The following is a 27624-nucleotide window of genomic DNA, read 5'->3' as shown; positions in this document are numbered from 1 at the left end:
TAGTAATGGCCTTGTAGCGCTGCCTATCATTATTATTTCAGTGTGACACAGCCTGATGTCACAACCAGACAAGAAGAGATTGAAAAGTAAAATCAGCAGTCGTCAGTGGAGGGTGAAGGTGAGTCACTGGCCTCCCATCCTCCTCAAAACCTCCATGTCTCATCTTCATTTCTGGGGGCTGCTACACACAAATCCAGGCATAATATTCAAATTTTATTTCTCACATTCTTTACCAGTTTATTACAGTTACACATAGAAACTGTGAAAAGAGCTAGTGATAAAAAGAATTTTATTGAGTGGACTGATATATTTCCATCATGTGCAAAAAGAGAACAAAGGAAAACATATTAACAACGACAGTGCCGAAATGATTAGTCAGATAGTCGATCAACAGAAAATTAATTGGCAACAATTAATAACTTATTAATCGATAAAGGAATAGTTTGATATTTTGGGAGATGCGCTTTCTTTCAGAGAGTTAGCTTGATAACACTTTGTACAGTATACATGTGTCTGGAGTTAGCAGCCAATTAGCTTAGCTTAGCAAAAAGACTAACTAAAGCTAACTAATTAATATATATATCTTCTTTGTTTGTACAAACACTAGCGCAAGTGTAAAAATGACAGCTCAACGTTTTAGGGGGGGTTGCATGCTGAAATGTTTCTTGACTGGGACCAGGAACTTCCTGGAATCAAGAAATGGTTTAGCACATCACCCCCCCACCCCCACCCCACCCCCGTAAAATAGCCAATAGAATAAATGTATTTCCAAAATGTCAACCTATTCCTTTAACTTTTTTATAAAGCAAACATTTAATCACTGTAAATTTATCATATTCAGGTTTTGGACCCAACAAGCCATCTGAAAATGTCACCTTGGACTTGGGAACTTGACATTGTTCACTATTTTCTGACTTTTTATCTATCAAACAATCTCAAATGAAAATAGGCAGTAGTAGCAGCTCTAAACAGCATACTATGATTGAGTTAATTAGGCAAAACCCCCAAAATATTCAAGTGCTTATCACTATGCAAATACAGACCACTGTGCACAGCCGTTGGCAGATGAGTCAACATCTCCCAAAAACAAACACGTCTCTTGGTCTTGGGCTACTTGTACAAAGTCAGCAGCTCCTGCAGCTGTTTGTGATGTGTGAAAAGCAATTGTATCCTCATCAGAGAGGAAACGTGATGTGAAACACGTTCTCATGGTGTGAGCACCATGTATCTGACTCACAGCATCTCTCCTCTCATTAATCATATTACAGAGATGAGGGCAAAATCAATAGGGACTTAGCACCAGGATGTCTCATTAGGATAACAACATGTGTCATGACTTTCCCCAGACTGAAGACCTGATTCTTATTACTGGGGTATGGGATCTCAGAGAGGTGAAGGGGCAGTCTACACGTAATATATACTCCAACAAATCAGAGGAGAGTGCACATAAAACAAAAATAGAGAGCGAGAGAGGGTAAGAGTAGCAGAACACGTATTCATCAATTTAACAAACAAATGGTGTAATTCTCCTGCAAGGCGGTAGCAGCAGCAGATGAATACAGTAGGATAGATGCCGCTGCTGCATCCCTGCTCTCGATCTTAATCTCCCACTTGTCTTGTGTGACATAGCTGTGCATTTACATGGAAATTCAGCTTGTAGCTATGTATAAATCGTGCTATTAACTGGTGACAGGAGCCGACAAAGCCTTATGATACATATATACGGGGCAGAGGAGGTGCAAACGCATGAGATAACACCTCCAAGTTAATGTTACACACTTGTCATTCAGCCAGGAAGTGCTGCATTGCAAAGTTTGACTTGGGTGACACTTCAGTGAGCTTACAACACACCCATCTGAAAGGCAGTGTAAATGAAAGTTAGGGAAGTGATTGATATCTCCTTTGAAGGAGTTTGAGCCTTTGTTGCACGACACTGTGTTCTAAAGAATCTCATCCAACTTGACCTCTTCAATCTGCAGAAGAATATAACATCTGAATAGCGATAATTCATACTTTCTAACTGAACTCAAGCTAAAGAATTATTAGTATTCAGTTTACACGGTCTCAAGCACTACATTGTTAGATTACGGGCACTGAAATGGTATTTTTCTTTCAACAAACTGTAAGCAGTGAATCCTGCATATATCCTTCAACCAGCAGAGGCTTTGTGGAGAGCCAAAATCAAGTTTGTATCCTCTGTGATCCCTCTGGTAAACACACACACGCACAAAGACAAGGAGGATCCACAGTAAGACACTGCATGCATGCATTGAGAGTGGAGTGTAATGATGTTGCCTCCTTGTATAACTTCGCTTTTCAAGGTTTTCAGAAATGGATGTACAACTTTGAACTGGTTTGCCTCAGTAAACAAAACACACCGCTGGAGCTGCAGTGGTGGAGCTGGAGAAATGTTCATAACAAATGTCCAGCAGGATCAACAAGACCCAGTCTTTATCTGTGGTAACTATTTTTCTTGCCTTGTGTTGTTATGTTATGTTTTATCTTTCTGTTAAAGGGTCCAGTAGGGCTCCACGCAAATGTTCCCCATCTTCAGTCTTTCTGAGATGAATCTCTAAAGGATCTTCTTCACCCTAACACCGGTCACGTCTTCTGGGGTATCTGGCGCACTGCTGTTACCGTCCCCTCTAGCGTCTGGTTGGCTGGGAGTGGTGGGGGGCTCCAGTCCGGCTGGTAAAAGTGGATGTCAAAAGTCCGTGCCCAGTTGGCAAAGACCCGCTTCTCTGTGATGAAGCGGTGGTGGCTGCCCCGCCGGCCACGCTCATGAGAAATGTACATGGCGCACTCATCTGGACCCCTTGGCTCATAGTAGTGGTAGGGGACGGAGTGGTGCTGAGGCTCCCTGCAGTGGTAGTGAGAGACACAGCTGACATTTAAAAACACTTTAATGAGTCACTTGAGTTTCATGTGATGCCACAGAGGGCTTTTCATTTCAAAGTAGGAGGACTGATCTGCATTCATTTGTTTGTTTTTGCAGGGCTTACGCAGCCACACTGAGCTCGCTCTAATCATTTTTAAATGCCACCTGAGGCTGAACACAATGAAAAAGCCAAATAAAGTTCTAGCTAAGCATGGATAATGAAAGTTCTAAAACTGGTGCCTCGGTGTAGTTCACAGATAGTTACATGTCCCACACAGCACATCCTCTAATCATGTATGTCTTCTCTTTTACAATAAAGTGAGCTCATATAAAAATTTGCCACAACAACGCTGAGCTCTGCATCCTTGCTGCCACACTGCTGCCTGCTTTCCGAAATGTATCCCCCCCCCCCCACACACACCTCCTCCTGCATTAGCATTTAGTTTGTGATTTTTTTCGTCACACAGATTCAACCCATTGTAACACATCATATTACAGAAACATTAAACCACATATAAAAACAAATTGAAGCATCACACAGGATAAAATAATTTTGTTATTAATCACGATCTGACTAATCTCAAAGACTGCTGTACCCCTGCTTCATTACTGACTGAAAGATAGCCAGAAGGCAGATTCAGTTTTACAGATTATACATATTTTACTAAAATAAAAGACATTCACCCATCACTCCTCTTTCCCTTTATTAAATAAAGTTTCAGCTCAGGTACGGTCTGTGCATTGTTGCAGTGAATGTTTAAAACCTTGATGTGAATGTCCTAACTGAACTCTAAGTTTTAGTTTAAACTATGATCAGATGAGGGACGTGAAAGGGTTCAGGTCAGTTTAACAAATGCTTTACAGTAAAACCACTGAAAACAACAGAAGCAGAAGAAGTTCAAATATGTAGGCCAAAAGTATGCGGACAACTTTCCCATAGAGGTGTCCACATACTTTTGACCGCATAGTATATGTCTTAGATGGGAAAAAACCAACCCTAACGATGCTGCTAATGCACTTCCTTAACAACTCCCTGGTTTTTCATTTGAATTCATTTCATGATGACCTTGATAGAATTTTGTTTAATTCAGTTCACCTTTTGTTAGACCAGCCGATACACTGCTCACACAGTCATTTATCTTCATGTAGTAATCACTATACCATTATGTATTTTACTTTTCCCATATCTGTGCATGTTTCCACATCTGCTTCCTATTATTTTGTGTCCTGTTTGTTTATTCAAGTGATTTTCTGACAGATTTTTCTTAAAGATCTGGGGAACACGGAGTCTCCGTCATGTTCTATTGGTTTTAAAATAAAAGTGACTGTCTCATAGGGCATACAATATTCCTTTTGTTTATTTGTCCAAATATCATGCACAACTGATGTGATTTTGCTGAAACCTTTGGTAAAATTGAAATTGTCAGTGGTGTAAGGTCCCTACCAAGTAATACAATGTCATTAAAATCTGACTGGATTTATTTTATGTCTTTCTGCACATACTGACCGTGAAATAAAAGCAAAAAAAAACACCTTCAAAATGTATTTAAACTGGAGAAAAGACGTCCCTCAGTACAGTGTTCCAGCATTTTAAAAATGCATTAATTGAGAAACAGAGCCACTAAATGAAAAGAAGAGTCTTTGACTTTGTTCTCTTTGTAAGAAGTCATTAAGAACACTGTTTCCTTCAACATATTTTTCAAATGTGGTATTCTTTAGAAAAAAACTAAAGGAGGTTACTTCAAAAAACAGCAAGCAGCTGCTTGACACGAAAAACCATTCCAAGAACAGTATAATATTTTATCAATGTGTTTCTGATAACACAACAGTTGATGCATCATTTATATTTACTGGTTATTTATTAATGCTTTGGGTTTATAAATATCGATCTTTATGTCCGTAAAAACACATTCGACGTGACGTTAGAGAAACACAACTTTTGAATTCTCAGTTGGAGCACATCTAGAAAAATCTACAGACTTTGCTCATTGTGAGAACTGAAAAGGACTGCTGAGTATCAGCTTAAGCAAACCATTTGTTTAAAGAAATGAACCGGCATACCCTCTTCATTATCATCAAGATTAAATTTGTGCCTAAGCCAAAAATAAAAACTAATTCTTTAATCAATCAGAACCAGGAACAAAGATATACTGAACATTTTAGAGTTCTTTATATTGGAAAATCTAATAAGATTTGTTCCTTGTCCAATAAAAGCCCCCAATTAAAGTGTTGGCTGAGACTGATGAGACGTGAGCTTTAATTCAAACCATTAAACTCTGCTAATGAGCCTGGATGAGCTAGTTACTAGGAGCAAGACAAGGTCAGAACTGGGTACATATCCCATAGTTCTTTGCATTTCTATGGTGTTTTTCATGGAAAGAGGCAAAATCAGCCACCTGGAAAATGTGGATTTCTTTAGCGTAAATTTCACAGTGAATATGGAGGGGAACAATTCTTCGCAGTTTAAAAATTCCCCTTTTCTTTTTTCCAAATTCTCAACATGTAGTAGTAGTTGTAGTAGTATAGTTGTCGCCATAACAACTAGCAGTCAGCATGACCTGGGTGCTGTTATCCTGTTATTTTGGCAAGTGTTGTGGTTAAATTTTAGTGGTACTATTTTAAAGTTAGCATCCCTTGTGTCTGTGTCATGGCAAAGTACTTACTTTACTAATTTGCACATAATTCTGTAATTACTTGAAGTTTCATTTCATTTCAATGTCACCCACCAAATCCCTACAAAAATGGACCCTTGTAGAAACTTTATTTTGGTGCTTTTTACTGCTACCCAATAAAAACAGCGTTCTGCATTTTAAATCTGATATGATGTTTTCCAATAACAGAAGGATCAAATGCTTCTTGATGTGTGGAGAAAATCTATTTCTTAGGCTAAGAAGGAGAAAACTTGGTGTTTATATCTATAACATTGAATATTCACTTAATAAGCAACCACTGAAGTTAAAAGAAACATCTTTAGGTATTATTTATAAAGACTTAACATTAACGTAATCCGCTTCATCAGATTGTTGGTGGTTAGTTGATCAAATCTGATTTACAGTGAATAAACAATTTACAAACATGTCATCAGAATCTGATTCAATGTTTCTAAATCCTGACTGATACATCCTGACTCATCACCTTCTCCTAACTGACCCCTGCCCACTTCAAACCAGTGAGAAGAGCACAGAGAAAAAAGAAATACAGAAATCTCTCAAAAGTCAAATGGCTTAAACTGTCCTAACTTTGGTGTGTACAGTGTTCCTGTAGGACCCCATCGCTCACTTTTACCTCCACTTAATTTTTCACCTTCACAACATTTCAGTATGTACGATATTGTGATTTGACTGACAACCACAATTGGTAACTTCTAATCAATAGTAGCATTTGATTGCTGGGCTTTTGCACTAAAACACTACTTTTATACTTGCACTCATCTGACAACAGAAAGATCTGCCAGTAACACTTAAAAATAAGCAATTACAGTCAGTTAAAGGTGACACCGGATGGCATCTTCATTTTAGTAACAGCGTTAGAGTGGATTGTTAACTTCACTGAAAACATTTTATACAACTACTAGAGGAATCACTCAAGTAAAATATGGCCTGCCTTTGGGCTGCACATGTGTCATTATCCCTCAGTGCAACTCTTTCACATAAGCTGTATACCAGTTGATGGGCTGGATCTCCAGAAGTCTGCATTTCCATACTGAATAATCCAGAATATGTCAAAGGGTGAACAAAGCCTTTCTCAAATTAGTCTTCTTTGACTTGACTTCTTTTGCCTGAATTTGGGGGAATACAACTTGTATATACTTTGCAGCCCTCAGTAGCCGATTATCAATCCACTTTGTGTTGTTGTGATTTTTGTGACATCTGCAGAGGATGAATGAGTGGCTGTGGAGAAACTGACTAACAAAACAAATATAAACAAACAGAAAAATTGGACGAAGTCAGGGGAAACAAAGGGCGCCTTCCAGGCTCCTCAATAAGGAGCCTAAAGAGGGGAAGTCTGCGTACTGATTCAGACCTTAAATAGAAGTTGTTTCCTTATCAAACCCTATATTCTCTGTGCTAAAAGCCACATTTCACCACTTGTGCAGCCTGTGTACTGACTTTTTTAAATACTTATATTCAGGCAATTTTAGCATTCATAAACATCTCCAGCCACACTGACATGTTATTTATCAGCTGCCTGAATACATTTACAGTTTTAATCTTTCTGATCAGTTGACTGTGCTGCTATGAATTTATAGACACTTGAAGCAGCTGCACATACAGCGCTGCTTTAAAAACTCTTAGTGATGAAGCTTGTTGGTGAGCTGATGGGGAGGTTTTACATTCAGCTGCCCTGTCTCACCTGCAGAAGTCCGGGGCAACCATGCCGTAGACATTGATCCTATCACACAGCTCCAGGGCGATGGTCATTGTGAACCAGCCGGTGCTCAGCCAGGAGTTTGATATCCTCCTGCAGAGAAGAGCGGGGAGAGAAAGAAGACGGAAGTTGAATGGATTTCATGCGTGGGAGAGCAGGAGGATGAAAACTACCATATTTGATTTTTGTGAATGTGATTAACTGGGTAGGATAATCAGAAAATCTCACATGTTTGTATTATGGCAGAATAAAGATTTATCTAAAGCCAGAGATCGATTTTCCCGACTGTGAGATCATTCAAGTTCTCCCACTGCTTCATTAAAATACAGATCCATCCTACATATCGACTGATACAAATGAACCCTGTCAAATAATCAAACCCTTAATCAGAAAGTAGTCTTGATCTGCATCTAGTGCAGATTGTTGAAATCACTTAGCTTCAGCTGCAGAATGATCTGCCTGCTTTTAGACTGCAGATTTTTTAGTCAAGAAATGAGAACTAATCACAGTTATGAAAGAAATATGAAATTATAATTTCATTTCATTAGACAAGCTCAATCTAAATGTCTATCAGTGGTCTCTCACATAAAGTTGCTGTCTAATGAAAAAACATTAGACTACCATACAGTTATTTAGAATTAGCTTCTGTGGTTTGTGGTCAATCCACCACCGTCGTTCAGACTGAAATTTCTCAACAACTTGGACAGACTTGTATAAACATTCGTGTTCCTCAGAGGATGATTCCTGATCCCAACTACTGATGACCTTGTCCGTGGTGCTCAATTGGCAGGGGTTTTGCCCGGGAGGTGGTTGGGGCAAGTACTGAGGTAAAAATCTTGCTCAGACATTGGAAATTTGGGACAGTAAAATTGCTTAAATGTTTTTTGTTATAAGGCCAGAAAGATAGCCTATTAATGACAAAACCCACGCCGGCACAAGACTTTCACCCAGGAGGCTTGTGTTCGTGTCACACGTGAAACTATTGCGGTTTTCGGAATAACGGGCTGAAGAATGGGTAATCCTCTCGTGTCAGCATCTTGATATTGGCATTTAGCTCAAGGCCTAAAAACAGGCTCACAGAGCTGCTAGCTCTCGTTTTGACAATTCAGTAAGGATAGCAAACTTCCTGATGTTGATCTCTGGCTCGTTGGCCTGTAGCCCCGGCTGTAATCACTGCCAAGCACAGTCATGCAGTGGGTTTAGATGTTGTGGTTGAAAGCACTTTTGGAACAATCAGTATTCATTAGATCAACTTATAAATTAGTTTGTGAAAAAAAGCATCACATGTTCTTGTTCCCTTACACACAGTGTGAAAATATTCAAATAGGAGCTGATGTAAAATAGTCAGCAGGGATAAATTTGAATCATTCGGCTGAATCGGGCACAGCAGTGCATCTTGTGATTCTCCCCCTGCTGCGCAGCTGAACCTCATCTTGACTGGGATTGTGACTGGTGACCAGTGGATGTATTCATGCATCAGTTATCTCGTGCATTTTAAGATGGCAATATTAAACAAGGGGGTGAGGTTACCCGATGAATATAAGTAATCCCTCCTTTATTATAATTGGTCTAACAGAGTCATTTTCTGGATGTGACTGTAAAGTTACAGTTTCGCCAACATTAAGCTGCTCACCATATGCAAAGATTTATGACAAAAAAACAACAATAAAGGAGGAAAACAAAATATGTTCTATTTGAAGAACTGCATTTACAATAAATTAAGTTCCTCATTGAATAATTAAAGATTAGTAGTGCTACCTTTAGTACCATAAGTAAACCATGGCCACATTCATTTTGAGTATTAGTTTAACACTGGTCTACATGTTGCATTTTATTTGTGTAAATGAAGCCCAGTTAAATTTTGGCAGAAAATGTGCTGGGACAGAGAACACAAAAAGAAGACGGAGAGATTGCTTTATGGTATAGAAGCAAGTAATACTATTAGCATTTTATTATGAACACACTAGAAAACGGATTCTGTATATTTAAAATTTTTTGCCGGAGCTGTAGACTTAAGACTTGCACTTGTGAGGCTGTACTTAAGGACAGTGGTGCTTTTGAACTAAATGCTTACGTCATCATGCTAACATGCTCACAATGCTGATGTTTAGCAGGTTTAATATTTACCACCATCACCATCTTAGTTTAGCATGCTAACATTTGCTAATTAGCATGAAAAACAAAATAAAGCCTAGGGGCTGATTCATTTTGCAAGCATTTGGTCATGTAACTATTTTGTCCTGATGATTGCTCGAAACCAAAGGGACTACCAAGGAAGCTTGGTAATAAAAAGACTCAAAATAAGCTTTCTTTGGTTCTTTTTCCAGGACACGTCATCATTTTTTATACATGATGTGACTTAAAAGCAGGAGGCAGAGGTTCAAACTCTTGCTTAAGTGCAGTTTGACAGGGTGAGCTCCTGAGCTCTCGACCACCTTGTCAGCCTGCTGCTTTCAGAGAGCTTGTTACAGCTTCTTGGCTGTTCCCACACATTTACACGAGCATCTACAGCAGCTCAGGTTTTAACTTGGCAGAGACAGAGAAACAAAGCCAGGGCCTGATAAGAAAAGTCTTGACAAGAACAACCAGGCAGGCATCGCCATCTCGACACCCCGCTCGCCTCCGGTTGATGACGGTGACACATTTGGAGTGGAGGGTTTACCTAGTATTCACTTTCTTTCTCTTATTTTCTCAGAGAGGGAACAGTGTAGGTGGGATACACGTCAGGCAAAAATCCTTAAATAAAAAGCCTGTTTAGCATTTGTATATATTTTTTTTAACATTTTCCCTGCTTGGGGATGATGGAATAGAAATGCATCTTTCTGGGAGGCTGTTGGGGAGTGAGGAAACGTTCCCAGAGCGTTGAAAGAAGTTCAGGGGACGTTACAGACAGGACCCCCCCAGAGTAACTAAGAAGATAAAGTCCGCTGTCTTGGGTTAGCAAGGCTTTGTGTTCACGCCTGTGTATTTATATACATGTTAGGGCTGTGGTGCAATGTGCGGTCTGTCAGTCATGCCATGTCCACATCATGGATACCACTTGTATCAATTGTTTAGGGCACTCTTTAGAGCATAAATTTCACACTCCAATTCTGAGACACTAAAGTAAGTAAGTAAGTAAAGTTTATTTGTATAGCACCTTTCACAGATAAAAATCACAAAGTGCTTCACAATACAACAAAGTAAAATACAATGCATAAGAAAATTTAATACAAATGGAAAACATAGAACAAAACCATAAAAATCCCCCATCTAACTAAAAGCCTGCTTTAATAGCAGCGTCTTCAGTTGCTTTTTAAAAGAATCAACAGAATTCACACACTGCTGCTGCCACTGCTTGGAATGAACGATCCCCTCTGGTTTTAAAATGAGTGTGGGGAATCACTAACAACCTCTGACCTGATGACTTCAAACTCAGAGATGTAGGGAGGGAAGGAGAAAGTAAGGACCAGGATTTTAAATTGAATTCTTTACTGGACTGGTAACCAGTGAAGTGCTGCTAAAACAGGTGTGATGTGTGCTCTTTTGTTAATGTGAGTTAAAAGCCTTGCAGCAGAGTTCTGAACAGCCTGGAAACGGTAAAGCTTCTTCTTGCTCAAACAAGTAAAAAGACTGTTACAGTAATCTAAACGAGAGGAGATAAAAGCACGAATGATCATCTCCAACTCACCCTTTGACACCAGTGTTCTTAATTTGGATATATTCCTTAGTTGGAAGAAACAGTTTCTGACTAGTTGTTTATAGTGGTACTCTAAGGACATCGCTGAATCATAAACAACATCTAAGCTCCTGAGGCGCGGCTGGACAGATGAGTCTAAGTCAACAATATGCTGTTTAATCTTAGGGATTCTACTTTCAGGGGCGATAATCAGTGTATCTGTTTTCTGAGTTCAGAAGCAGGAAGTTGTCATATAACCACTGTTTAATACTGGTCAAGCAGTTACAGTAATTAAAGAAGACAATTAATGGAACTCAGTTTCCTTGAACGAGCAGTACAGTTGAATATCATCAGCATACAGATGGTAAGATATGTCACTGAATTGAGTAATTCCTGAGAATAATGTGGTGTGAAATGTCCGATTCTCTGTCCTAGAGGAAATATATACAAAAGGACAGGATGGGTGCCACGACAGAACCCTGAAGGACCCCATATGACAACCCTGAAGTTTCAGACATGATCTGATTTACATAAACACTAAAACTTCTGCCAGAAAGGTAGGATGAGAACCATTTTAAAACTGATCCAGACATACCAACCAGATCATGGAGTCTATTTATCATAATATTATGATCAACAGTATCAAAAACAGATGAAAGGTCCAAGAGAACCAAAACTGTGTATTCCTTAGAGTCAGCTGACATCAGAATGTCACTAGAAACTTTAAGTAATGCAGTTTCTGTGGAATGCATTTTACAGAAACCTTACTGGAACAGGTTGTGATTCTCTAAGAAAAGGGTGAGTTGTTCAAACCCCGGTTGGCCCGGCCTTTCTGTGTGGAGTACGCATGTTCTCCTCGTGTCTGCGTAGGTTCTCTCCGGGTTCACTCTGGGTTCTCTCTGGGTGCTCCGGCTTCCTCCCACCGTCCAAAGACACGCGACCTAGGTTGCTTAAATTGTCCTTAGGTGTGAGTGTGAGTGGTTGTTTGTCTATGTGTGGCCCTGGGATGGATTGACGACCTGTCCAGGGTGTACCCCGCCTTTCGCCCGATGTCAGCTGGGCTTGGCTCCAGCCCCCTGCAACCCTGTACGTGTATAAGCGGTTGACGATGGGTGGATGGATGGATGGAAGTCTGGATATTGGCCTGTAGCTCCTGGGTTGTAATGGATCCAACTAGGAACAACACCAGTTAAAAGTGAAGTATTAAGCAACTCGACAATACAGCTGCCAATAGAATCAAACGCTTGAACAAATAGCACAGAAAATGGCTGATGGTAAATATAGTGCACTAAATGATTTCAGATTTCAGCACATCTCCTTCATCCCTTCATTATTTCACCTAAATCCAACCTTTAATACAACAACATTAAGCTTGGTGGACAAATATGTCTACAAATGGTCAGTCCCCCACCCGCAGTCAATCTGCACTGGTCCAGCTTTCATCTTTATTAGAGTCCATGCGACAAACAACAGTGTCCAACCAAAGTGATGCTATCACAGCTGAAGCACAGACTTCTCATTTCCATTCAATTAAGACAGGACCCAGGTTGTCTGGACGAGGTTGATTTGTTGTGATATGCAAACACAGCCTCTGGGTTTAATATGACAACAGCCCCCCCACCCACACACACACACACACACACACACACACTCTCTCACACACACACACACACACACACACACACACACACACACACACACACACACACACACACACACACACACACACACACACACTCTCCTTTTGCAAATTAGAAAACTTTTCAAGTTCAAAGCACAACATTTTGTCACCAAGCAATCTGTAGTGGATGTGCGGAGGTCTTAGTCAGGAGGCATGCAGCTAATCTCACTTAAGAAGTCTTCCTCATTTCCTTGTTTATGAACATGCTGATGAATAATGTGGTGTGAAATGTCAAACTCTTAGCTTCAATGGCTGTCTGTAAAAGGACTGGATGCAAGCTGTGAGTGGGAAGACAGATTTATCCCTGAGAAGGAGAAAAGTGCTGCTCCTCATGTTTACACAGTTTGATATTGTAAATCTAGCAAAAGTACCCATGTGACGAGAAGTTTAATTTTCTGTTGATCCTTGAGTCTTAAAATATTATTTCCATTCAAAAGTGAGATTATCTCCAAACAACGGTCATATTTGATAAAGGAAATGATTGATTTCAAGGTAAGGGCACTTGAAACAAGAAAACTACTTGATTTGCCTAGAAAAAAAGATTCTCACCTTGCATGTAGAAGGCTCTATTTTCTTAAGGAAAAATAAAATTACAGATTCAATACTTGATCAAAGACGTCAAGAAAATGTAAAACAGGAGCTGATGAGAATCGTGCTGCCCTCAGTGATTTTATTATAATTGTCGTTATGCAGCTGCTGAGAGGCAAAGGTCACATGAAGGTGTGATTAGGTGTAATTAGTTGAAGCTGAAACACCGGCTGAACATCATTATCAGTATACTCTTTTGAGGACATGAAGATGTAACATATTAGTGAAAACAAAGATATGTTGTTTCTTTTCTTATGAATCATTATATGATTCGAGGGTCCGTTTTGTTTGTTTTTTTGTTTTTTTTTTTGCTTCTCGGATGAGAAACAGCAGCAGGCACGTACATTGTTACATTTATTTATACCTGACACCTGCAACCTGAGTGACTTCAGTGATTAGAGCTTGTTTGGTGTTGATTACTGATTTTACGTACTTCAGTTTCTCCAAGGCCGTCTGTGTCTACAGCAATCTATAGCACAGCTCCCATTTCTGCATTCCTGGGTGAAAATGGCAAGAATAAAGCTGGTATTTCTTTTGTTTGGAACTTCTTTTATGCCATGTTCTTTGTATTATTTTCTGATGTTCATTCTCTTCCAGCAACAGACTTTCTTTTCTGCTTCGGTTTGATTTTCCTTTTCCATAGATTATCTATGTTCACAGGATCCTAACAATCTAGCCCCAAACCTTAGAACTGGGGAACATAGGCCCCTTTGTCATGTTCTTATGTGCCATATAAATCTGGGGAACATAAGACCTTGGTAACATAGGAATTACCCCGTTGCAGGCTACTTGTTGTTCATTTCAACCATTAATTGCTAGTGGAGATACTGAAAATGATTAAAAAATATTAAAAACTGTTTTTTTAAACAAATAGTATTTTGCTGTTACATTTGATCACAGAAAAACCCAAGGAGTACAATTTAAAATAACCAAGCAGATGTAGGTTGGAATCCAACTGGTCCAAGCAGGAAAAGCACAGGTAACACAAATTGTGTTAACAATGTCTCAGTAAGCCATGACAGCGGGCATGTCAAATTAGGTTTATATACAACTAATATGCAACAGCAAATATGTTTGAAGGAAACATGATGCTGGCTGGATTACATATTTTTATTAAACTAATTATCTCCACCTGGCGCATTAAGAGATCATGCATTTGGTCGTGTGTGTGTCTGTGGGCGGTAATTACAATTGTTGCGGGGACATTAATCTGTTTACATAGTCACATTGTGGAGACTCTTTTTCCTTCCAGGGACAAAATGCGAGTCCCCAAAATGTTAAGCAATACATTTTAAGGTAAAGATTTGGTTTAATGTTAGGGTAAGGTTAGGTTTAGGCAAGTAGTGGTTATGGTTAGGGTCTCCGGGGAATGAATGTAAGTCAGTGATATGTCCCCTGAGGTTATGGAAACACCACTGTTTGTGTGGGTGTGTGTGCTTGTTTATCTCTCCGCAGCTAATCTCACATATTCAATATATTTGTGCACATTTATGACTGTATTCTCAAGGACCTCTCGTGGTTGCAGTGATTCACAGTTTTTGAACAATGGAGTTCTTTGGGAGGGAAGAGGCAGGGGGTTTATTTTATGTGGTTTATTACAACAAAATGATGCAAATAAATAACAATGTTTAAATTCAGAAGTTTGAACCGCTTATTGTTTCCTTATTAAGTTTAGTTAAGCGAACCCAGGACGCTCGGTTACAATACCATTAAGTTATCCTATGCATCTTTAAAAAACTGAGATAAAACCATACAAAAAACTTTGAATACAGCACTATAAGAAAACTTGAGAGCATCGAGATAAACAGTAGCTGTGATGGAAAACTATATGGAAACCATGGTGGAAATATTGCATTTATGTTTGTTTTATGTATTAATTTAAAGAAAGTTGGACCTTTAAGTCTCATATGCTTCATGTACTTTGTGATTTATTCTGGTTCTTCTGCACTCTGTTGCATTTTCTTTTTATTCATACACCAAGCTGAAGTGGATCTTGAGTCTAGATCCACTTCAGCTTGTGAGGCTGATTGTTCTTCCCAGGTCTGTGTCTCTCAGCTCCTGTAGCTGCTGCATTCTTCTTTGTTGCTCAGTGGGCCTGCTGTGGCTTCCCTGTTCCTCTGTTTGACCTTTCCTCAAGTCACCACAGAATAGTTTTCCAGGATTGCTGAAGCTTAAGCTGGCATTTTTTCAGCTTTTTTCTCGACACCAGGTAGACTTGCTGCTAAAGTGATCAAACCAGCAATATTTTGGAACGGTCTCTAACCTGCCACCCACACATTTTATTCCATCAAACTACACCACTACTCAGCCCAAATGTATCAAATAGAAATCTAAAAGTGTAACACAGCGGGGCTGTTAGTGATTACAATAAAGCATTATGGGAACATAAAACATGGAATAGACAAAAAAAAGTTATTTCAAAAGCCAATTTGTCTTTAATCACCTGGTGAGGCTCATTCCGGCTAGGCAATTTAACACAGGGGATGCAGAGGGACACCTGTTTTTCATTGCTACTCTGCTGGTGTTATTAAAATGGGTGGATGTGACAACATCCCACACCATCTTAATTACCTTCACTGAAATGGCATAACCCATAATCACAATTACAGCCTTGCAGGGTTGCCGATCACACAGTTGATTACACAGACGTTCTGCTATTAATGCTTCTCACACAGGCTCCCAATCCTTACGAGACAAGAGGATTAATTTTATAAATTAGGTAAAAATATTTTATCTCATGTATGGCATATTTTGCATACTGATTGCTTTCTTTATGTTTTTTTCAAACATTAAAAAGATTTAAAAGTAATACTTTTAGAATTTCTTACTGTATATTACCACACTCCACAGAGCAGAAATGACCTCAAAGATATTAATGCCTAATGCTATGATGGGATAACAGTACGACAGAAGCCGCTTGCTCACTGTAAACATTTACCATGATTGTTGGCACAGATCCTGAAGGATGGCTGTCGGAGCTATTCACCAAATCCAATACTCGGCAATTTCCCCCTTGACACTTATCTTAAGCTGAAGTCAGAGTCAGTCGCCATTGACAAAGCCTCAGACAAAGAGAGAGAGACACAAACAGAGTGTGTAGCGTTTTCATTAACCATGAATGGCCATGGGGACTGAGAACTCAGCTTGGACTCTTTATTTATCCTTTATCACTGTTCAGCTTGAGAGAAGGTGTTGCCGAAACAAAAACTGTTTTCTAAACTATTTGCACAACACACACAAGCAAAGCAGATGTTTTTTTTCTTTTACATTTTTCATAAAGTTTTTTTAGAGAAAAGAAACAGCTATCTTTAGACATTGGGTGTAGTCTGGTAAAATATGTGTTCTTGTTGTTAGAGTCAGAGTTTGAATTGGATTAAAAATAAATTTGGGGGCATGATTAATGCACATTTGAGGGTACAAAATACTAATAGCGTTGGTAGAAGAAATGGAATATTACTGAACTGTTTGTTGTTGTGTATATTGAAGAACCTCTAAACACGTTAAAAAAATATTGACCGTGTTTCCCTGAAGTTATTATTATTATTATTATTGAAATTATGTTGCATTGTCACATAACGACTGTACTGGAATTTTATATACAGTCTATGACTGGAACTAGTTGACTAGAACTCTGTTTTCTATGTGTGGGACGGCTTTTATTGTTTTATGCAATTGCATTTATACAATAGAGACTGACTATAGAGGTTTTTATTCATAATAATTTATTAGTACAAATTATTGAAAAATGTTTTGTTAAAGGGGCTATCTGTAGTTTTCAGCGGCCCCTAGCAGTGAGGTTTCAGATTACTACATTCCCAAGCATGTTATCATCTGCATGCTCAATCTAATGAGTGAGCCACAACAGAGAGACAGCGTTACACAAGATGCTTGAAACTCAGGTTTCACATGATATGTCGGCGTTAGATAGCCTGCAACTTTTTAATAACTGTGTATCCTTAAAAACAGGCTCAGCAATGTCAGCGTCGCTAAATTTATTGGATGATAATGGTTAGTGAGCTAGCCTGAATAACACTGTTGTCACACTTTATAACAGATGGGGTGAGTAACATTACTGTGGTGAATGGGTCTTCCACTTTTGTGTTGTCCTGTGCTGTTATGTTGCATTATTGTTTATTATGTGGGTCACGTAAGTTACAGCGAATGAGACGGTGGAGATGCTATGTACCTGAGTATCAGTAAATCAGCAATAAATCTAAATTGAATGTTACAAAGCAAACAGCAGCAGGTCTGTGCTAACATTAGCTGGCTGCGTTAGCTAGAGAAGTAATGTGAAGAGCCATACATCTGTAGTATTTTGCAAAAGATAACGCTGGCTAACGTTATCTGATTTGAGCCACTGAGAGCACACAATTACAATATACCTCACATGCTTTGCAGTAATGTTAGTTTACCTGTTCAATACCATGAAAGCCAACTCTTTGTCAGTTTTTATATTCAAAACAAAGCGGAGATCTCTTTGTGACTCAAGCTTTTCCGATGTTGACCAAACAGTCCTGAGTGGAGTCTGTGTTGTGACGGGAGCATTTTTTTAGTCAAGAACATCCTACGTAATCCAGTGGATTTCGCAAAAAATCCTACTCAATTTCTTCACATAAAAAGATACTGGCCATCACAGGCAACGAGAAAGCCGGTGAATGGCTCATTTTTATGTAAGGTTACAACCCGTTCACACACAGGCAATAGAAAAGTGATTCATTTCCTAAAAAACTACATATAGCCCCTTTCAGACGACTTAAAGAAATAGATTTTTGGAGCACAGAGGAGAAATCCAACTAAACTGAGTCACATATTCTTCCTCACTCTGCTGCACATTTTTGCACTTCTTGTAGACTCTTTGAGCAGTTTGCCCAATCCTTACAATAACTACACCTTAGAAAGTTGTGGTACTGAGTAATAAGTAAAGGTACTCGGTTGCACAGAAATTGTAACATGCGGAGAAGTAGCCCTCAAGCACTAGTTATAGTATTTAATTTCCCCCTTGACACTTATCTGTTTGGTAATATCTTTTAACCAAAACAAAACATGATCACAATATAATGTCACTGCGACTAAACCTTATTTTCATTATCGGTTAATCTATTGGTTTTTTGTTACAATTTAATGAGTAAATAAAATGTCAGAAAACAATGAAAAGCCCAAAGCGAAGCTGCTTATTTCAAAATTCAAAAGATACTCATGTTTACAATTAGAAAATTCTGACATTTGATAATCTTGAACCAACAAATGTTTGGAATATTTCCCTGATAAACTGTATTAACCTACTGTTGTTGGCTAAATGCGCTGTCCTCCATGCATCTTAAGGTCAAAATCAGCTTTCCTCCTTATTGCATTCCTATATATTCATTGCGATATCAATCCCTCTTCTCTTTCCCTCACCTGTCCTTGCCCGTCTCCTTCTTGAAGAGCTCGTCGAACTGCAGCATCTTCTGCCAGGAGATGATGTAGACTTTGAGTTTGGGCAGCACCTGGTTCATCAGTCTCAGGTTGTTGTACACCAGGCCCTTCCCGTCGCGCCTCATGTAGCTGCTGGGGCCCCAGAAGATGAACACCGTGTCCTGGCTGGCGTTGAGCAGCTCGTGGCGACTCCGCAGGACCCTCTGCATACTGGAGTGAGCGATGACGCGCAGAGAGGTGCGGCGACCGGCGTCTCGGGCGTAGCCTCTGGCAGTGGGGGCATCGTTCATGCGGATGACGCACTCGGCCCGGTCAATCTCTTCACCCCGGCCGCCTCCGATGAGGTGACCTGAGCTGGTCACCAGGGCGCAGGTCTGGCAGTGCATCCTGAGAGGCTGATTGATGGAAGCAAGATAAAAAAAAACATGAAGGAAGTAAACAGGGAAAAATAAACTTTCTCAACAAACACAAATATGTACTGTGCATCAAAATATTTGGCTTCCTGATTCCCTGTGGAAGTACCCGCAGCACTGCCAGCAGAATCTTTATGTTAGTTTTGCACCATATTTGTTATAAACTCTACAGACTCTACATTTGTTCACAAACTCTTTTTTTCATAAGTCAGATATGCTCTCAAAGTTCTCTCAAGCCCTGGTTTATACAGAAATATGCAAAGCAGACAGAAATGCACACCTAGGGGAACTTTGGTAAAAAGCTTCACTATGTGTTTGAGGATGAAAATGCTTTGTTGACAAATGGGTAGCGACAGAGCCTCCTGGGGATATGTAGCTTGTCAAACTGCTTTGCGATTGGTAGAAACCCCGGGGTCTTACAAAGGATTCACCTTAAATCTTTCTCCCACTCGCACACAACAGAGCAATGTGTGTTTACCTCCAAAACAACAACAGTTCTGATGCATAAAATGCATACTGAATTCTTATCAAATCTGGACCTACGAAGTATTTAGCATATAATATATTTTATAGTGCACAGATACAACTGATAATAACATAATACATATGATTTATATGTGGATTAAATTCCCACACAAATCAGTTTGGTACTTGTTTTGGTACCATTAAGAGTGAGATACCAGAACAACCAGATGCTGCTTCCCACCTGATCAGGGGATTTCATTAACCTGGTATGCCTTTCTTTTGTTTCATGAATGTACAAATTACTGTATATAAAGGCACATGGGATCCTGTACAAGTACATACAGTAGGTATCACTTTTTGTAAATACTATGAACGCAATGTTACATGTGAGTGCACTGGGTATGTGGTCATGTGGGTTGTAACTTATTACTGTTCTGTGGGCTGTGAGGGTTGTTGTGGGCTTTAAATGTAAATATATTGTATGGATGGTCTGTATTTATTTATGAACACAAGGATGAGACAGCCAGGGCACAAGCATTTCAGTGTACTTGACAATTATATATATTTTTTACTTTGCTTCAAGTTAAATAAACACTGTGGCCTCCTGTTCTTTGTTTTTCTGCTTGATTGGTGAGAGCTGTCATATCATCACCCCTTTTTCTTTTTCTTATCTATAAATATAGAGAAATATCTATGAAATATATTCTTCAAAAATCAAAGATCAAACAAAATTAAACAAACACTGCCACAGCCACTAAAAGCACATCCTTCACATGTATTATCAATTCAATTCAATCTAGCTTTATTGGCACGAATGACACAGCAATATTGACAAAGCTACAACTAAATTACAAAAAGAACAATTTATTTTATACAGTTCATTAATCACTATAATAATAATAATAATAATAATAATAATAATAATAATGATTATATATGTGTGTGCGTGTGTCTGTGTATGTTAAAAATAAATAAATTATATATTAAAAATTTAAATAAGACAAAAATAATTGTTTCACTATTTCCTGGCATCTTGTAGGCCAAAGTGATTAAACAAGAAGAGAATTGACAGATTAATAAATACTGAAAATAACAGTTTCAGCCCTACATCTGAGCAGTAGAGTCATACATGTGTCCCTGGCATGTTCCACCACCCTGGCATTTTGTTAACTGAAATTACATATATGACTGTAATTATGAAAATAACATTTTGACATAACATTTTGACATCCTCCTGATTATTCTTCTGTTTTGTGACTTTACACAGTCACACAATCATCCCGTTGTTGCTAAGAGCACCTGTCACTGGAAGTAGTTTCAATGAGTTTGTGGCCTCTTTTTCCCTATAGTATGCTCATTTGAGGGTGTGCATGCACATAAATCATTAACATTAGACCTATTTGTGTATGTTAAGCTGCTCTGTGTGTGTGTGTGTGTGTGTGAGTGAGGCTGCTACATGTGAACTTTGTATGTGCATATGGGATTTCCCTTGCTTCCACACAAATACTGCTTTGAAAATCAATGCAATGTAAATCAGACCTGATGCATCCTGAAATATCCCCCCAGCAGAAATATGGTGGTTATTTACATAACAACAAATTAACATTTTCATGGCATTAACAAGAGCAAATGATTATAGCTGGATGTATGTGTGTGTCCTCATCTGCTGACTTTGACTTAGTGGCAGATTACCAGCATAACAGACCCATCTAGTTAATGAGACCTTTCGGAGCAGGGGGGAGAAAGATGGAGAGGAGAGGGGAAAAGAAGAGGTAGGAAAGAGAAGAAGACAGAGGGAAGAAAAGTGAGAAAGAGAAAAAGATATGTGGAGGCAGTGAGAGCCACCCTGGTGCCATGGTGTTTGATGAAATGTTGAGCTAATGAGGTCCTGGCGGTTTACACCATCAACAGCAGCATCAACCCATTTCTTCCATCCCCCCACCCGTGCCCTACCCATTCCCACCTGGCAGCGCTTTGACAGGCAATCTGGCTGTAGTGCTGCAGCACCAGTGGAGCAGGTCAGAAATCCCATTTTCACCCAGGGGTTTTTAAGTGGCTCCATAGACCCTATTCTCTCTTCCTCTGTCTCACGGAGAATTTAAGTGGACCTTGCTGGCCAGAATTGGCCTCTTCAGAGAGCTCAGTCAGGCTATTATTGAGAAATAGGTTGGATAGTCTGGACAAGGCTCTCCATTTCAGCCGGAATTACGTGACCCGTCCAATATGGTGGTTTGGGTTGACGCCATGGAGTCAAGGTAAACTGTAGTTTACCTCAGAAGTGGATGTGAGTTTCTCCTGATTCTAAGAAGTGAAGATTTCAAAAATTTAATTGATCCTTGACAAAACACCAGTGAAAATGGTGTTTCACTGAATGATTTGTTGAATAAATAGTTCAAAATTCAAAACGCATCATTTATGTATTTGAAATCGCTATCTTTGTTCTCTCAAACAGAACAAAACACCTTTGATCATAATTAAAAGATTTACTGCATCTAAACTCCGGGTGTTAAGGTTCTTTGAAAGTGTCCCATTACATTACTAGATCAAAGCTGCAATCAGTAATGTAACCCAAGTGAATATCCAAACTAAATAATGTATTCTGATTACCATAGCCATTGTTGTCTTTCTAGAGGCACAAAAATAGACAGAAGAAACAACTATTTTCAGGAAATGTTTTTCAAGTTTGTACAAAAACACAAATTTCTCTGCAGTGGAGCTGCACGACTTAAAATCCCTGTGACTTTTCCAAAAGCCATTCTTATTTTAGTTTTTTACATTTCTTCTACGTACTGTGTGATGTGTGGTTAGAAATCAATGAGGACGCACACGCCTCCTTTGGCAAGAGTTGTGTCCCCCAGAAATAAAATATTTCTGCTCCAGTGTTATTGCCACAATAATTCTTAATTTGTAAGGATTATCTTTATAGATACTTTAGGAACAATCAAGCTGTTGGAGAAGGCAAATCATATGCAGCCCCCTTCATATCAAAGCAAGCAGTTTGGTTGGCTACTGACAGACTCAGTTTACTGACTCTACCTTTGTCATATTTTTGGTCTTTCTTGTTGCTTTCCCCTGTGCTGCTGTACCAATTTGAATTTCCCCTAAAGGGGATCAGTAAAGGAGCATCTTATCTCTTATTTTAGGCAGCTAGTGAGTATGATATTTTAAAGTGATCTTATCAAAACATTCATGTAGATAAAAAAGTTAGAAGCAATTGTATTAAACAGGAATGGTTAAATTAGAGATAATCAACAAGCAAAACAAAGTGCATTCCCTAAAAATAACCATGTTGCACGGTGGCTATTTCTAACCTGATGCACAGCGGATGAAACACTTATTATTCCAAAAATAGAATTGGGACTTGACACCTGATCAAAGACTTAAGACTTGCTTGGACTTGCACAAAATGACTTGTGAAGATCACCCCAACTAAAACTTTCTTGTAACTGGCTCCAAATCAGCTTATGTAAGCCAACAACTCCAATATGGCAAAAATATTAACACAAATGGAAAAAACCCTTTCTCAATTTAGTTCAATTCATTGCTTTATTGGCATGAATGTTAATACAACAGTATTGCATAAGCATATAAACTCAGCAAAAAAAGAAACGTCCCTTTTTCAGGACTGTGTATTTCAACAATAATGTTATAAAAATCCAAACAACTTTACAGATCTTCATTGTAAAGGGTTTAAACAATGTTTTCCATGCATGTTCAATTTACCATAATCAATTAATTAACATGCACCTGTGGAATGGTCATTAAGACCTTAACAGCTTACAGAGAGTAGGCACTTAAGGTCACAGTTCTAAAAACGCAGGACACTAAAGAGACTTGTGTACCGACTGTGAAAAACACCCACAGAAAGATGCCCAGGGTCCCTGCTCATCTGCGTGAACGTGCATTAGGCATGCTGCAGGAAAGCATGAGGACTGCTGATGTGGCCAGGGCAATAAATTGCCATGTCCGCACTGTGAGACGCCTACGACAGCGCTACAGGGAGACAGGAAGGACAGCTGATCATCCTCGCAGTGGAAGACCACGTGTAACAACACCTGCACAGGATCGGTATATCCGAATATCACACCTGCGTGACAGGTACAGGATGGCCACAACAACTGCCCGAGTCACACCAGGAACACACAATCCCTCCATCAGTGCTCAGACTGTCCGCAATAGGCTGAGAGAGGCTGGACTGAGGGCTTGTAGGCCTGTTGTAAGGCAGGTCCTTACCAGACATCACCAGCACCAATGCCTATGGGCACAAACCCACCTTCGCTGGACCAGACAGGAATGGCAAAAAGTGCTCTTCACTGATGAGTCACGGTTTTGTCTCACCAGGGGTGATGGACGGATTCGTGTTTATCGTCGAAGGAATGAGCGTTACACCGAGGCCTGTACTCTGGAGCGGGATCGATTTGGAGGTGGGGGGTCCGTCATGGTCTGGGGCGGTATATCACATCACCATCGGACTGAGCTTGTTGTCATTGCAGGCAATCTCAATGCCTTGCGGTACAGGGAAGACATCCTCCTCCCTCATGTGGTACCCTTTATGCATGCTCATCCGGAGATGATCCTCCAGCAGGACAATGCCACCAGCCATACTGCTCGTTCTGTGCGTGAGTTTCTGCATGACAGCAATGTCAGTGTTCTGCCATGGCCAGCGAAGAGCCCGGATCTCAATCCCATTGAGCACGTCTGGGACCTGTTGGATCGCAGGGTGAGGGCTAGGGCCATTCCCCCCAGAAATGTCCAGGAACTTGCAAGTGCCTTGGTGGAAGAGTGGGGTAACATCTCACAGCAAGAACTGACAAATCTGGTCCAGTCCATGAGGAGGAGATGCACTGCAGTACTTCAAGCAGCTGGTGGCCACACCAGATACTGACTGGCACTTTTGATTTTGAGCCTCCCTTCATTCAGGGACAGATCATTCTCTTTCTGTTAGTCACATGTCTGTGAAACATTTTTCGTTTATGTCTTATGGTGTTGACTCTTTTAGTGTTCATACAAATATTTACACACATTAAGTTTACTGAAAGAAAAAACAGTTGAAAGTCAGAGGACGTTTCTTTTTTTGCTGAGTTTATTTCATATAGTTCATTGAATAAATAAAATAAAATAATTTTATTTCTATAAATATAGAATAATATTACAGATAACAGCAGCCAAATCTGCACCTTCCTTTCAAATGTATTAAATACAGATGCTGTTGCACTCACATGAAATTGCATTTAGGCTTGTTAGATCACATTGCATGTAGTAAATAAATGTATTTGCATATTACCTTCCCATTACTTTTGACAAACAAATTGAAACGCCCCAAACTGCATATTCATTAAGGCAAAAGCAGAAGTAGTAACAGGTGCTATCTTGCACTTTTGGAACACGTCATTCTCCGTGCACACCGTTAATAGATCAGCTTACATGTCAGTTTGCTGGTGATATCACGTTTGCACAGGTTTTTACTCACGCAAACCTTTAGTAAATCTGAAGCAAGGTTGGATGGAAAACATGCTCGATGGGGGTTGAATGCTTTAATAGAGATTTGGGAAACACCTGAAATATTAACATTAATTGAACAAAATCACAGATGTAGTGGTAAAATGAAAAGGTGGGTAAACTATAAATGTTATATGACTAAACTGTCCAATGTTAGGTAATGGTAAATGCTTAAAAAGGTGAATAAACCCCATGTTGTATTTGAAAAGGTGGGTGAACTGTGTTTATGTGTGTTCACTCCCTTACCCCATGTTTACCCCCCAAATACTAAAATTAACAGGGCAAAATATTAAAAGCCACGTTAGGCCACACTTAATTGATTTAGCTCCTAGGTGAACATTTTCTCAGCCAAATCCACCCCAAGCCAAGTTGGTTGGAAATTTCTGAGACATTGTAATCCTACTTTTAGCTAATTTAAAGTTGACGTGAGTCAGCAAGCAGGTTCATTCAACATGCGCTAGCCTATCTTTTCCTGTGTTCTATTTCAGTCCATGATCGCAGCTAAATGTTTCTTACCTTTGTAAAGAGACAGACTCCTGCGTAGATTGACCGACTGTGATTGACAGCATGCTTTGACAAACGATCACTGGCGGGTTTGACTGAACCAACACAAAGTGTGCTCCAAAACTTAGCGGGTTTTTTATTACTTGTTGTTGACAGTTGCTGAAAATAGTAAAACAATTATTGATATGGACTGCTTAAATGTAAACACGTGATTGAGGGACTGTATGATGAAACGTTTATTTAAAAAAAGACAAACAAAATCAGAACTTTGCTCCACTTGCTCCATTGCTCAGGCGCCTCTGTGTATGGCCATATGTCAGCTGAATGTATAGTGTGTTTTTGTGCATGTGCAGGCTTTGATAACATTCACCTCCAGGGAAGTTTATAAAATGTGTGATAGCTGTAGGGCTGTCATTATTCATTGAATCTGCTGATTATTTTATAGATTTGATTTACATGGTTTTTCTTGATCTAGGAGGGTCCAAGGGACAGAGGGTGCCATATGCTGTACAGATTGTAAATCCCCTTCAGGCAAATTTGTGATTTGTGGTATTCGGACTTGATTTAATTAGTTCATTCATCTTTTGGTCTCCAAATATCAGAAAATAATGGAAATGCCCTTCATAGTTTCATGGAAAAGTCTTGTTTTGTCCGACCAAAGGTCCAAAATCCAACAAAACTCAATTTGCTATCATAGCAAACAGAGAAAACCAGAAAAAAACTTCTTCACATTTGAGAAGCTGGGCCCAGGAAGCTTAATACATATTAACTTTTTAGCTCAAAGAACAAGAGGGATGAACGGTAACCTTGTCCCACTTGTGGAACACACCAGGAGCCTGCCCTGGTTTCATTAAGCCCATCCATTCATCCACAGTGGCCTAGTAAAAGTACAAAAACACCAGACAACAGCCAGCCACATCTCTACTCTGCCTGCCAGAGCGACAACCCAGACAGCGGCGTCCACCCTTCTCTGTTTCCTCATTCTGTTGGCATCTAAACCCTCCACTGCTTCCAGCAAGCCCGTCTGTCACAGGCCTGTATGGACCATCACTGCCTGCCCACCTCTCGCCCTTCCTGACTTCCTGACCCGAGGAAAACATGGTTGTCAGAGCTGCAGGGATTAACCTTGAGAAATAGTGGAGGGGATGAAGAGGAGAGGCAGCTCAATTCCAGACCACCTGGAGAGGAGGTATCCTTGAAAGCAGAGAGAGACGGGGTGGGAGGGGACCAAAGAGACACGTTGTGCTACCAGATAGTGCTGTGGTGTGGATTCAGGCACTGAATAAACATGACGCACGCCAATGAGAATGTTTTACTGATGTTATTAAGTCTGTTCTGGACATCATGTGTGAATCAGAAGCCTGGTATTATTGAGTGGCATTTGGAAATCGTGTAATTAATGAACAGGGAAGAATAAAACCCATAGAGGACTTATATAATAACACATGATTGCGTCGTGATTGTAGTTGGAAAAGATTGAGCAGTTCGTCTGGCCTGAGTGTAGTCAGCGCTCAGAGCCTTTTGCTGCCTGTGGGTAAAACCGGAAATAATTGATGGTTGAAACTCACATGGGTCTTTAGGGGGCATGAAATCAGCTTTAATTCCTCACACGACTCCCCCTTTTCCCTACCCCAACTCAGCTCGGTGCCTTGAGGAAAAGACATACTTATACTGCATTGAACCATTATGCTTGACGTATATGCCATACCCCCTCAGAGCAGAGGAACAGCATTCAAGTGTAGTTATTGATTTTGTGTGGCTGAATTCAGTAGGGAGGAGGATCGAGCGAGGGCTTAGGGAGGATGCCAGGTCTTCAAGGATGCGAAATGGAGGATATGGCCGGTAAATTTGAGCAGCAATCATCCAGCCCAGCAGGATGGTGTCTGGCTGTCTCATATTGACCAGAAATACCAACATTTTCAACCTCTTCCTGGCTGACCTTTAGGCTCATCAAAGACTTCTTTGTTTTCTATAGCCTCCTCAGAGAGAAAGCTTCTACCCACACAGTTAGAAATGAATGGAGGCTTGAAGCAAAAATGCTCTTGAAAGTTCTTAAAAAAGAAAGAGGGAAATTCTGACGTCAGTATACATATAAGTATCTTTCATTGTATGTCACCCTTCTCATGTGTTGCTCACTGGGTTGTGAATGCAGCTT

The 27624-nt window shown here is 39.8% G+C and overlaps 1 protein-coding gene across 1 annotated transcript in view; it reads right to left on the bottom strand.

Annotated features, from left to right (window-relative positions):
• Window positions 1-272: 272 nt before the first annotated feature.
• st6galnac5a (ST6 (alpha-N-acetyl-neuraminyl-2,3-beta-galactosyl-1,3)-N-acetylgalactosaminide alpha-2,6-sialyltransferase 5a) overlaps window positions 273-27624 on the bottom strand; it is a 55570-nt gene continuing 28218 nt past the window's right edge. Inside the window, exons 3-5 of the mRNA XM_038717485.1 lie at window positions 18571-18983; window positions 7232-7339; window positions 273-2860 (exon numbers count right to left, since the gene is read on the bottom strand). Of these exons, the coding sequence (XP_038573413.1) occupies window positions 2602-2860; window positions 7232-7339; window positions 18571-18983 (780 nt within the window). The 3' untranslated portion in view covers window positions 273-2601. The remainder of the gene's footprint in view (window positions 2861-7231; window positions 7340-18570; window positions 18984-27624) is intronic.

This window comes from Micropterus salmoides, unplaced genomic scaffold (genome assembly GCF_014851395.1).
Source record: "Micropterus salmoides isolate LMB-PRFRI ecotype aquatic unplaced genomic scaffold, ASM1485139v1 Ms_hic_scaffold_14, whole genome shotgun sequence".
Classification (NCBI taxonomy): Eukaryota; Metazoa; Chordata; class Actinopteri; order Centrarchiformes; family Centrarchidae; genus Micropterus; species Micropterus salmoides.
The sequence above is the reverse complement of the archived record's forward strand: the minus strand, read 5'-3'. Positions and strand labels throughout refer to the sequence as shown.